The 12,853-nt window shown below is 38.6% G+C and overlaps 1 protein-coding gene across 4 annotated transcripts; it reads right to left on the reverse strand.

The window, feature by feature from the left end:
• Positions 1 to 1,936: 1,936 nt before the first annotated feature.
• GAPT (GRB2 binding adaptor protein, transmembrane) lies at positions 1,937 to 7,710 on the reverse strand. Of its 4 annotated transcripts, none has more exons than XM_046671867.1 (5): positions 7,601 to 7,710; positions 6,711 to 6,863; positions 5,125 to 5,246; positions 4,186 to 4,250; positions 1,937 to 3,738 (listed from the first exon to the last, which is right to left on the reverse strand). In XM_046671867.1, the coding sequence occupies exon 5, from the start codon at positions 3,728 to 3,730 to the stop codon at positions 2,867 to 2,869; it is 864 nt and encodes a 287-aa protein (XP_046527823.1). In that variant the 5' UTR covers positions 3,731 to 3,738; positions 4,186 to 4,250; positions 5,125 to 5,246; positions 6,711 to 6,863; positions 7,601 to 7,710; the 3' UTR covers positions 1,937 to 2,866. The 4 variants fall into 4 exon arrangements, with proteins under 4 accessions (XP_046527823.1, XP_046527821.1, XP_046527824.1 ...); XM_046671865.1 differs by having other exon boundaries at positions 1,937 to 3,741; XM_046671868.1 differs by lacking the exon at positions 5,125 to 5,246 and having other exon boundaries at positions 1,937 to 3,741.
• Between the last annotated feature and the right edge of the window lie 5,143 nt (positions 7,711 to 12,853).

The following is a 12,853-nucleotide window of genomic DNA, read 5'->3' on the forward strand; positions in this document are numbered from 1 at the left end:
AGACTCCTCGGTCAACATCCAGCAGCAATGAGCACCTGGCTTCTTGACCTTGCTTTCAGCCTGAGACTTGAAACATTTCACTTCAATCTGCCTTATACTTCAATATAAGGGTAAAAGAATATACTACAATAATGGGGTAGAGTAATATACCCCAACCTATCATTGATTTCCACAGCAAATGGGCCCTTGCTTAGCCCAGTGAAAATCTTGCTTTACAACCTGCTAGTTACTGCTTAGACCAGACCCTTAAGGCTCTTCTCCAGTATCCACTTCTGGCTTGTCATCTCAATGGTGACTCTCACCCTTACCTTAGATAATTCTACTTGAGCTGTTCTGGATTAACTCCCCTATTCATTCTAGCCTCATTCCCAGGGTACTACCAAGACATAGGCCCTGGTGGCATTTCTGTCAGGTTATTTTCAGATCCTATGATTAGGTACTAGGTAGGCATGCATGTTGATTATTCTAGCAAAAAACTTCTTATTTGAGACTTTAAAATGATCATCTGCTCCAGAATCAATCTAGAAGTTGAGAGCAACGTAAATCCTTTTCTTCTGTAGAAGATGAGTAGGAACCTTGTCATACTTTATGAATTTTCATCAATGAGTAGTAAGGTACTGAGCAATATTCTTCACTGTCCTATCCACTTCCCTCTTTCCCTTTTCCAGTCATTTCTCAACCCAGTATCTCTTTAAAGAATGTATATGTTATCATGTCACTCCTCTGCTGAAAACTCATCACTAGGTTCCATTTGCATCCATAACAGAGTCTAAGCCACATACCAAGACCCGCAAGAAGTTGTGTTGTCTGCTATTCCCTCCTTCACCAACCCATCGGGTGTCACTTCAGCCCTCCCTCACTAAGCTCCAGCCACAATGGCTTTCTTGAAGTTCCCAGAGCACCATAAATTCTCTCATGCCTCAGATTCTTTTCACAGGCTGACCCCATCCCTGCCCATCATCACATTTACATGGATAACTCCTTTTCACCCTCAAGTCTCAGCTTAAGGGTGTCCATAGAGGCCTTCTTCTTCTGCCTTATTAAAATTCGAACCCTATTCCCTACCTAACTCCATTACTTTCAAAAACAGAAAGCTATTTTTTTCTCCAAAGCACCGACTATACCATTTTTATTTGTAGCGTACGGGATCCACTTGGGGAAATAGAAACCATGTCCATTTGCTTTAATAGAGAGAATTGAATGTAGAAAATTAGCAAAAAAGGTATTGGTAGACTGAAAAGACAAAGAGAGGACATTGAAGTACCACAGAGACAGCAACTACAGGACACAGACACCATCCCTAGGGCTGAGTATTATCAGAACCTGGGAGGAGGCACCCTGCAGGACTGGGACCCAGAGCGCTGAGGGTGCTGTTTGTCTCCTGCTGGTCCTTCAGGAGTTTAGAGGTCCTGGGGAGCTGGTTCTGAGATATTAAGAAGAGGGTGCTGCCTGGCTGGTGCTGGCATCTCTGACAGGGTGAAATGAAGCTGGTTCTGGGAGTATTAGAAAAAATTAGAAATTGCAAACAACCAGTGATGCTGGAGTAAACTACATGGTAGCAGTGACTGCTTGGGGCAACAAGGAGAACAAGAAGGAGCAAGTCCCTTTTCTTCCTATTGTCTGCCAGTCTTCCTTAAAGGCCCCTATTGACCGAACCTAATATGGATCCACCCGGCAAAGGAAAAATGTAGTTTTCAGAGTCCCAGCCCAAGCAATTCAGAGTAGCATATAGAAGGGTGGGTTTATAGATGAGATATCATAGCTTAATAACTAGCATAGTATTTATTTGTTTATTTATTGCTTTTCTTTCCTACTAGACAGTATGTGTTCAGGACCCATGTCTTTCTTTTTGCTAATTTATCCCCTCCCTGTGCACAGCACAGTAAGAAGCTGATAGAAGGTACTCAATAAATATTCTTTGGTTGGATGAATTTATTAGATTTTTCTCAAAACTACTTAGCAAAATGTACAATTCAATTCTTGTCAATTGAACAACAATGAGTGCCTCATATGATAGTCTAGGCATTAGGGCTAAAGGATGAATATGAGGCAGTTCCTTACTATTTTGTAGGGAACTTAAGACATTCTCATATAACATTGAATAATAAAATTCCATAGCAAAGATTCATAGTTTAAATGTCCAAAGAACTTAACAGACAGCAAAATCTACAGGAGGTCAGAAAAGAAAAAGGCAAATGTGGGTTTGGAATGATTCAGAAGACTTGTGGAGGGAGTTATGAGCTGAGCAGGCTTGAGTGGGGGCAGACAAGCAAAGGTGCAGAGGAGGGATGAGTTTGGCAGGCTTTGAGATGATTCTGACGAAAGCAGGGAAGTAGGGGATTAGTAGAAGCCATTGGAAAAGTAAACTGGAGCCAATTATGGAAAATCATGAATTCTGGAGTTGGAATTATGAGTATTATGTCTTTTGCAAAGAGGAGGCGTTAAAAGGTTTTAAGCAAAGAAGTGTTGTGGCCACTGGGAATATTTTCTGAAGATAAATCTGGCAGCATCACGGGGAACTGATTGAGAGTGTAGAAACTAAAGCCAGAAAGATTGGTTAGGAGACTGTGGCAATAATCTTAACACAGAAAAAGATGGTAAGGATAGAAATAAAAGAAAAAGATAGGTAAGGTTTAGAAGGAAGAATCAATATAAAATAATGCAGAATTAATCCAGGAAAGGAGGGTGGAGAGGATGTCTAGAATTAATCCACAGTGATACACCTGGAGAGGACTCAGAAGGGTGGAGACAGATGAGAGATCCTTGAGTTTCATCAGAAGAACTCGATTAAAAATGCCATCAGTACCACAAAAGCCCCAGTGAATATTTATCCTCCGATAATTAAACGCAATATTTTGAAAAGTAATTATGAATCTGGAAGAATATATATGTCTTCATCTTGAGGGACTTCAGAAGTATGAAGATTCTGGAAGTTACAATACTTAGACGGCGCCTCATTTCCATAGATGTGCTCCTCCAAATTGCACTGCCGAATGTTCTGGTATAGTTCCTTCTCGGTTTCTTCTTTAGCATTGAGAGGACTCACTTTCACATTTTCATAGTTTCCATGTATGTCAGTCCCCCTCACAGCAGATCTGTGGTCTTGGGTTTGAACTGAGATTTTATGCCTTGAGTTGATAACATAGGGACTCAAGGAGACTGTTTTAGTATAGTCTTTTCTCCTGCTGCTTCTCCTTTGCAAAAACTTCGGTAGGGAAAATTGTGTTGTGTTACGTTGTTTCCAGTGCCAAACACACCCAATTCCACAGATCACCAACAGCAAAAGAAGCGAAATTCCTATAGCAATGGCTGCTGAAGTATTTCCACAGTTTTTCAACATTTCTGCACAAACAGTGTTATTTAGTGGTATGACAGATCCCTTAATAAAATCACAGGTACAGACTGATGTAATTCCTTGTAAGGTATGGTTCAAAAGTAGTTTTGGAAGCTCTTTTAGGCATTTCTCTTTCAGATCTGAAAGAACATTATCTGGCAAAGTCCTGATGCAATTAGAGGAGAGATTGAGTAAACTTAGTTTTCGAAGATGGTTCTCGTTGTATCTGATGCTGTTTACTTTACAATCGTTAATGTATAATTGCACTGTGTCAGGGGGGATGTTATTCAACTCCTCTTCCTTTTCTACCAGTAAATCACAAGATGAAGCAGAAATGAGTGGAAGATAACAGCAAAGTAAAAAATTCAAGAAAAGGAAGTTTGAATGATACGCCATCCAGAAACCTGCTATAAAGTAAAAACATATTAATTGCATAGCATAATAAAAAATCTACCAGTTTCTACCAATACATTAAACACCAGCCTTTAGCGATTTCATGCTTCAATACAGAATACAGTACTAGCTGTTTCGAGAAGAGTACAAGATTTAGAAGAACCTGTTCCTGACCAAGCCTGAGTGGTTTTATTACCTAGATTTCAACATGGTTTGTGACAATAAAGCTAATAATTTTCAAGTGAAAGACAATGCTGTGAACATAGTAGGAGGAAAGGGATGAGTGTATACAAGCACGATCATTTCCATTACTTATCGCCTCCTCTCTGAAGCCTGTGGAGAGGTCGGGTACCATGTTTTGTCCTTAATCACACCTTCCTCTGTATTCCCATATTACCGAGTCTCTTCTCTATTATAGCATGATGACCTAAATTACAGGGAATTATGCGTCTTCCTACCTGGTTAAATGATGGGCAGGGTTCAGGTCTCTTCATCTTTATATTCCTAGAGAATAGCATAACACCTAGCACAGAAAAGGCACTCATCAATACTTATTGAATAAGTGACTAAGTAAACAAATGACTCCAAATCTCAGCATCCAATTGCTTAAGATGATAGTTTAAAACACAAGATATGTCTTCTAAAATGCATAGTTTATATTTAAAAGATGAAAAGAGCTCTGTGACGTAAAATAAAATATCTTTGAAAGCCTTCCCATCACCAGTTTTCTCACAACTTCCAGCAAATAGCTTTCATTCAGTTAAGATCATTTTAGAGCGTTTTCTTTCAATGCTTTAAAATGGCAAAGAGGAGAGAAACAGAAAGTGTTCAGCTAGACTGAGTGTTTTATTACGATTTTATCAACACAACACTATTACTGCATGTTTTCAGCCTAGACCCAGAAATAGTTACATTCAATATTGTTTTGTTCTTTTCCCTACTATTTTGATTGAGATATAATTGACATACAACATTGAATAAGTTTAAGGTGTACGATACAATGATTTGATGTATGTCTATACTATGAAATGAGTACTACATTAAGTTTAGTTAACATTCATTAGCTCACATGGTTACAATTTCTTTGTGTGTGACAAGAACCTTTAAGATTTACTCTCTTAGCAACTTTCAAATATACAGTACAGTATTGTTAGCTATGGTCATCCAATATGGTTAATAATGCTGTAGGATGATTGTCCTCATCTACTGAATGCCATTATCGATAATGTTTAGTTAAGAGCTTATATTGGGTCACCTTCCAAACACTTTTACAAGGATTATCTCATTTAATCCTACAGCTGCCATGTTTGAGAAAACAGGGGATTAAAGAGGTTAAGTAACTTCTTTAACAACTCAGAAGAGATTGAGTGAGGATTCAAGTAAAATATTATTCTTACCCAAATTTTTGTAAATAGCTGTCCAGCACATCTATCACTAAAGTCGTATAGCCTGATTAGCTCTGAGGTTCTTGAGGGCTGGGAATCATTTCTTATTTATCCTTCTATTACCTGCACCAGTACTAGACACAGAATGGGTAGTTTATTGAATATTTGTTAACAACGAAGCAACCTGCATTAGGATAACAATAATAACAATAAACAGGAAAAAAGAAAATCCACGAAGTTGTGCCCTGCTTTCAGCGAGTATTCATGTATGACAGTGAAATTTTCTAAATTTGTTCAAGATTAGAAAATATTAACATGAAAATTTTCAATTTTAGCATTTTACAAAAACCACCAAATTGAATGTAAGATACAGTTAATTTATAAAATTTATTCAATAAAACTCTGGGGACAGATATCCCAGATCTAGACATCTTTTAATTTCTGTGGAAGTTTTATAGGGTCTCTCCTCTGTAAGGCCAGACACAATGTTGTGTTCAAGGGCAAAAGTTTCGCAAATGACTTTAACCATTAGGATCCCATTTTCTTTCTAAAACAGAGGAGACCTGATCATATTTAAGATATTTTATGGCATAAATGATTACTGATTTAAGTAACTATTTGCCAACATATTTCAACTAAATTTCAAATACTGATTGAAACTAATCAGCTTTTTATTTTATTTTATTTAGTTTTTTGAGGAAGATTAGCCCTGAGCTAACTACTGCCAGTCCTCCTCTGCGTGCCCATCTTCCTCTACTTTATACATGGGACTCCTACCACAGCATGGCGTGCCAAGCAGTGCCATGTCCGCACCCAGTATCCAAACCGGCAAACCCTGGGCCGCCAAGACGCGGAACATGCAAACTTAACCACTGCGCCACCGGGCCGGCCCCTAATCAGCTTTTTAAAAGTTAGTAGGCCTGAAACAGAAGTGGGGAAGTCTATTGTCCCCTGAGGACAAGGTAATAAATCGCTCTCTCAATTTCCAAAAGGAGATTCATTTTTACCATCCACGTTGTTCCATGTAGAGTGGACATTCCAAATATTAAAATTGTCAATTAAGTGTTCACTGAGATAAAGACAAGAAGACTTTTTACAGGAAAATAAATGTATTCTTTTCCTTTCTTCAAAATAACTTAATAGGAAAACGCTGCGAGACATAAACAAGACCTACTAGAACGAAAAACAGGTGTTGAACAAGAGCCCTTCAAATACAGCGTAGAACCTAAGTTTCGTTTCACCCCGTTTCAAAGAAGACTATTTGTTTTTGTTTTTGAAAACAGTTCCAACAGGTTACCGGACAATTACTCGTTTGTCTTAAACTCACAAATTGTTGTCAAACTCCTGGAATTTTCAAAGTCAGGTACTGCCCTTCTGTTTGGAAAACAGGCGACAGCAGAGGACAACCCTATAATTGCGAGCATAAGTACTTGTAAAGAAACGTGAACATCACTCTCAGTTTGGTTTTTCACCCTACGACCGCTTAAGGCAATTTTTCTACAAACTGTGTTTGATAAGGTAAAAAACCATTGATTATTTAAAATGAACTTGTTTCTTATAGTTTTTCATGACCCAAACTCCTTAAATCAAGTTCTTACCTTGAGATTAGTATGCCGAGGTCTCTTTAGTTCTCTGGGTTGATTTAAATCTTCTTTGGTTTAGAACTTGTTCCTCTTTTTTCACTGAGGTCAGTTACTTCCTTCTTTAGCTCCTCCTTTCAGAATATTTCATACTTGCAAAGTTTCCTGGCTCTAGAGGAAGCTCTTATTAGATGCATCAGACTTATAAACTACATGAGTTTTTGAATAAGGAAGTCCAGCCCTTTCATCTTTATCAAGTAATAATTCTCCAAATATATCAGAAAATAATGCATGAAGCCTAGCTAGCTTTTGTTTGAACAATGTTGGCATTCCTTGCTTCAGAATCAATGAAAGTCATTTCACTCGCACTTCTTCAAATCTTTTAAAAACATTTTCAAATGTAGTAATGCATAGGTCTTGTTTATTTGTTTGCTTATATGCTAGAATAGTCTTCATTTCAAATACTATATCCCAGTGCCCCAGTTTACATCTAAACTTGTCAAACTGGTGTCTAATTTTGGTTCAGAAGATGTTAATATTCTTTTAAGTTGATAAGATAGGAATTTCCTAAAGTACATTTGGCAGTGCACTACTTCTGGTATTTTCTAGGAGGTCTTTCATTGAGTAAATTTGGGAAATAGTGCTTACTGGAGATTCATAGGCACTCAGCATATTAAAGGCTGTGAGCCTTCCTACAGCAAGCAAACTAAACAAAAGCAAATAGGAAAGAAAAACTGGTTAAGTTAGTTTAATAATAGTAGCCAGCATATTCTGAGTACTTACTACAAATTCTAAACCCTTTGTGTATCACTCAGTAACTTCTGACAACAGTCTGATGGCAGAAGACTGCTAGCCATCCTGTCTTAGAGAGGAGGGAATGGAAACATAGTCGAGAAATTGCTACTCACCCAATGTGGCCTGGCAGTCTGCCTCCAGCACCTGCGTGCTAAACCACTATACCTGCTGTCTCTGGGTTGAATAACACATTTCCAACACAGACCCCTTGCTTAACAGCACCTCTCAGAGACCAACTCTGTAGAACACAAAAACGGGAAATGCTGAATTAGATAAGATGATGAAGTAATGGAAGTTTTACCTTCTAAACTATGCTGGAACGTTTTCAACCACAGGGGATTAACTTTGTATAAGGCGGTTTAAAAGAGGAAGATTTAGTTGCTGAAATACCCATCAGACATTAGAAGAACAATACTGTCAAAATAGAGTGGGCGTTGGCATCGTGCTAAGCCATGGTGAACACTCCCTCGTAGCACCGCAAGCCTAGCAAAGAGGCTGCTGTAGCCACAGACCCTTTGAGATCAAGGCAGTAAGGCTAAGAAAGACACGGTTATGCACAGGGGACACTAGGAGCAAGGAAAAGAGGCATCCAGCTCAGGGTGGCCATGGAAGACAAGACCCACCCAAGCTAAACTCATAGAATAAGAAGGAGTTAATCAAAGCAAAATAGGTTGCTCCAGGCAAAGATCCCAGAGTTAAGGAGGTTATGAAGTTGTAAAGCTATGAGCTTGATTGCGCACTACCGTCTCACCAGTATATGTAACTGCAATATTAGCCACCCCTCCAAATAATAACACACACACACACGTGCACACAATCTGCACATAGTGTAATAAATATGGCATTCATGTAAAATTACGTGATTTACTCTAGAAGTCAAGGCAACTGGTTTTGCCCTTTAAACTTAGGAAAATTATTTAACCCCTTATCACTTTAGTTTTTCTGCAGATAAATAACACGGAGGGATATCGCCTGGCCCTTTTCTCTAGATAAGAATTTTTTTTTAAGTAATAGATATAACCATTCTTTGAGTTTATAGAAGAAATCCTACATGTATTCAAAAGAGAATTATTGAACAATTACATTTGTATGGATCAGGTATTATGTTGAGTTCTACGCTGGCCTACTTCCCAATCTTTGGCCTAGCGAGGCAGGTTTTTATTGTCTTCTTGCACTTCCATTTATAATCGCAGCATTGTGTCTAGGTTTCCTTTTCCTGCTTTTCCTTCTACCATTATGTGGTTTTGGGTAGCAGAGGGCCTAGGAGGTAGCTTATTGTTCTATAGTGTACTTTGGACTGGACCGTTTATCCAAATAAACTTTTCTCTCCTATTAATTGATGATTAATAGCCACTTTACTTAATTGTGATTTAAAATCTCAGCAATTTCTTTTGTGTCAGTTGATATGTATTTATTTTGACCATGTGCTCTTTCAAATGCGTGAACTGAGTAATATTGGTGATAGTAGACACTGACAAATGTTTGCGTACGTGGATTTTATTTGAAAGCTTGCCTGACTAAAAGCATCTTCCTAGATGTTCTTTAAGGAGTCCCAAAATTCCATGCTACTTTTTAATGGCACAAGGCATTATATTTCCTGGGAAAGGTATTTATCAGCTAGCAAATTCATCAATACTGATTGGTTTATGGGTTTAACCAAAAAGCAACTTAAATAAAATGAGTCGCTGCTTCCAACTAGTAAAGTTCGGCTGTGTGGGCCAAGTAGATATGAAAATTCTAATGTAAGGAAACTGAGCAGCTGAAAGTGAAGAGAGAAGGCACGAAGAAGAAGAGGTCAAAGCAAAACCATTGTCACTTTAGTGACATGTAGGGCCCATCCTGTTAGCAGCTGGCAAACTTAAATCCTATCATTTTGAGGGAGTGGGGGATGGATGTTACTGGAAGGATTTGAGATATTATTTAGTCAAGGGATTCACTCCCAAACCTGAAAGTCTATCAAAATCACTTATGGGGCTTTTTTAACGAATACAAATTCCTAGGATCCTGCAGATTCCGCTTCATTATGTCTGGAATGGGACCCAGGGATCTTTATTTCAAAAGATAAGAACCACCAAAGAATTTCTGAGTTAGAGGAATGGGAGGTTATATATAAACCATGGGGAGAGGTGTTTTTACTTTTCATTTTACACTCTTTCATACTGTTTGATCTTTTTCTTTTCTTTTCTTTTCTGTTTTTAAGACTGACCCTGAACTAACATCTGTTGCTAATCTTTTTTTGTTTGTTTGTTTTCCTTCTTCCCCCCAAAGCCTCCAAGCACATAGTTGTATATTCTAGTTGTGGGTCCTTCTAGTTATGCTATGTGGGACACCACCTCAACATGGCTCTATGAGCAGTGCTAGATCCGCACCCGGGATCGGAACCAGTGAAACCCTGGGCCTCCGAAGCGGAGCACACAAACTTAACCACTTGTCCATGAGGCTGGCTCCTGTTGAATCTTTTTCTACTAACATGTTGCCACTTTTATAACAAAAACGAACATTGAAATCTCCCCAGATGATTTTGATTTGTGGCCAGGTTTGGAAACTATTGATACAAACGAACCCTCTGAGGGCCAGAGAAGTGATGGGATTTATTCCATAGCTTCCAGCCTAGAAAGTAGAAATCTAGCCTGGATATCAAAACAGTTTCTTTGTTCTGACCTAGTACTTTACCATACTATCTCCATGAGGAATAGACGGAAAGAAAGTCCCTAGATGTCCCCTTCAAGAGTCTATCTTTTTTTCCCTGTTACATTAAGTCAGAATTATATATAACAGGAAGTTACAGAGAAGGAAATGGGAGAACAAAACCCATCAAGGATGCCGTAGTAAGTGAACCATGAAAAAATGTTAGCCTATTGGTGGACCTTTTTTTTTTTTTTTTTGAGGAAGATTAGCCCTGAGCGCACATCTGCTGCCAATCCTCCTCTTTTTGCTGAGGAAGACTGGCCCTGAGCTAGCATACGTGCCCATCTTTCTCTACTTATATGTGGGATGCCTACCACAGCATGGTTTGCCAAGCAGTGCCTTGTCTGCACCAGGGATCTCAACTGACGAACCCTGGGCCGCCGAAGCGGAAAGTGCGAACTTAACGGCTGAGTTGGTGAACCATTTTAAGCTGTGAAATCTGCCACTTGGGACACTTGTCAGGCCTAAAGAGAAGTACATTGTTATGGTTCATTTGACAACTTAGAAAGATTAGATTATGGTCCAGGGCTAAAAAAGAAGACACTGAAAGAAAAACAAAGTAAAAAGACCCAGGAAGTCCACTCCTAGGCATATAGTCATCAGAAAAGAAGGCCATTTCTGTTTATAATTGCTTATTCATAATATCACAAAGCTCTAGAAATACTCCAAAGGTTTATTCAACAATACCATCAGTAAATAGAGCATGGTAAATCCACATAATGGAATACTACAGGCAGTGAAGAAAACAAGCTACTGATACGCACAACATGGATGAATCTCGCAAACCTAATGTAGATTTAAGAAACTATACACAAAAGAGTACCTATTGTATGATTCCATTCCCAAAATCCTGTAAAGCCCATCTGTGAACATATGACGGTAGAGGTCAAAAGAGTGGTAGTTACTACAGATGGGGAGAGGCATAAAGGAGCCTTCTCAGATGCTAGAAATGTTCTTATATCTTGATCTTTGTGGTGGTTACAACACGTATCTATATGTAACCATTCATCTAGCTACCCACTTAAGATTTGTGCACTTTATGTAACTTGTCTCTTCATGAAAAAAAATAAATTGGGAATGAATAGTAAGACAATTATTTTAAAGTCATGAAAAATTGAGATAGTTAGGTATTTGCATTTTATTCATTCAAATTACCATCTTCTTTGGTAAATTGGTTTACTAATTTGAGCATAGGAAAACTTTGCTAAATTATAGGTGAACTTTGAGGTGGATGAATTCTAACTTTATCTGGAACTTCCTGAGCCTGGAAGCTGGTAAGGCTGGTGGTAGGAAAGAGGGGAGTTGTTAATGAATCTTGAACTTCAGCCCAGGGAATTTCTACTTTCTGAGATTATGAATATGGTCTTTCATCGGCATACCTTGATTTACTTAAGGGATGCGTTGCTGAAAATTCGTGTTCAACCTAAAAACACATAGGTATAAAGCAATGTTACCTAAAAGAAATAACTCTGGGATCTTGGGCAAGTAACACAAGTTGTCCACCTTGCTTTCTCCATCCATAAGACAACAATGGATTGGGTGATCCCTGAGGTTCCTTCAAATTCTACTAAGTACAAATAAACAACATAAAAACGGTCTTCACATTCAGAAGAGGATGTTTGAAAGTGGTTTTCACGTTTAGTAAATACTTCCTTTTAGTCCGACCCCCTTTTTTCATCATAAGTCTTTCCTAACTGCTGTGCAGAGCAGATAACATGACTTGAAGCTTGCCTCAACTTCAGTGGAACAACACTCTCTCTCCTTCCTCCATTCTTTCCCCTTTTATTCCTTTAGATTAAAATAAAAGGAGATTTGGAAAATTGAGTAATCATTCATTATGAAAAAAATTGAAAACATTTTACTTCTTCATGCATAAAACTGAAAGCTGCATAATTTAGCATTGCTAAGCAGATACACCATCCATCTTAGACTGTGTACACAATTTCACAAGTCAGATAACTGATAAACTATTTCAAGAGATCCTTTTGTTGTACATTTGAGGAGGAGAGTACCGTAAACTGGGATTAAAAAAGACACCAAATCAGTCATTGTTTGATTCTGCAACTTCTTCAGTAAATGTGGAGAGGCATAGTACAACATATTACAGTTTTTAAATAACCAGATATATTTTGAAACTTCACACTGTGGTCAGGCTGGATATGAGAACTACTGGATAGCAGACACATTTCTTCCATAAACAATGTCAATCACTATTACCATTTCAAAAATGGCAGGGTGTGGGAACTAGGCGGGGCTAGCTCATCAGAGGAAAGTACTACTCTAAGCCCTTTGCTTTAAGATCCTGAATGATGTTAGTTGTACACTGATTTGGAGTCAAAAATTAGGGGAGGCAGAAAACAGTAACCGTTTTAGGTTTACTTTCTTTCCAGATTGGGATGGTGCCCTGTATAACTCTGTTCCCACAAGGAGTAGTAGAAGGTGAAGAAAATGACACGAAGAAAAGCAAACATGACCAGAGTAGGTGGGGCAGGGACCTGTCAGAAAGGGTCCTGATGACCAGAACCTTCTTTTCCCCCTCGGTGGGAAACACGCTTCAGAAGCCAATCCATCTTCAGATGAAGGGTGGTGGCCATTCACCCAGGATGCGTGGGCATTTGGTGTGGGAAGCGTCAATGGTTAGTGGTCTCAGATAAGCCAGTCTTATGCTCTAGCTGAAC

The sequence above is a fragment of the Equus quagga genome, chromosome 9 (genome assembly GCF_021613505.1).
Source record: "Equus quagga isolate Etosha38 chromosome 9, UCLA_HA_Equagga_1.0, whole genome shotgun sequence".
Classification (NCBI taxonomy): Eukaryota; Metazoa; Chordata; class Mammalia; order Perissodactyla; family Equidae; genus Equus; species Equus quagga.

Excerpts from the sequence above, each read along its gene's own strand:
- GAPT (XM_046671869.1), bottom strand. The coding sequence starts at position 3,730 with ATGGCGTATCATTCAAACTTCCTTTTCTTGAATTTTTTACTTTGCTGT.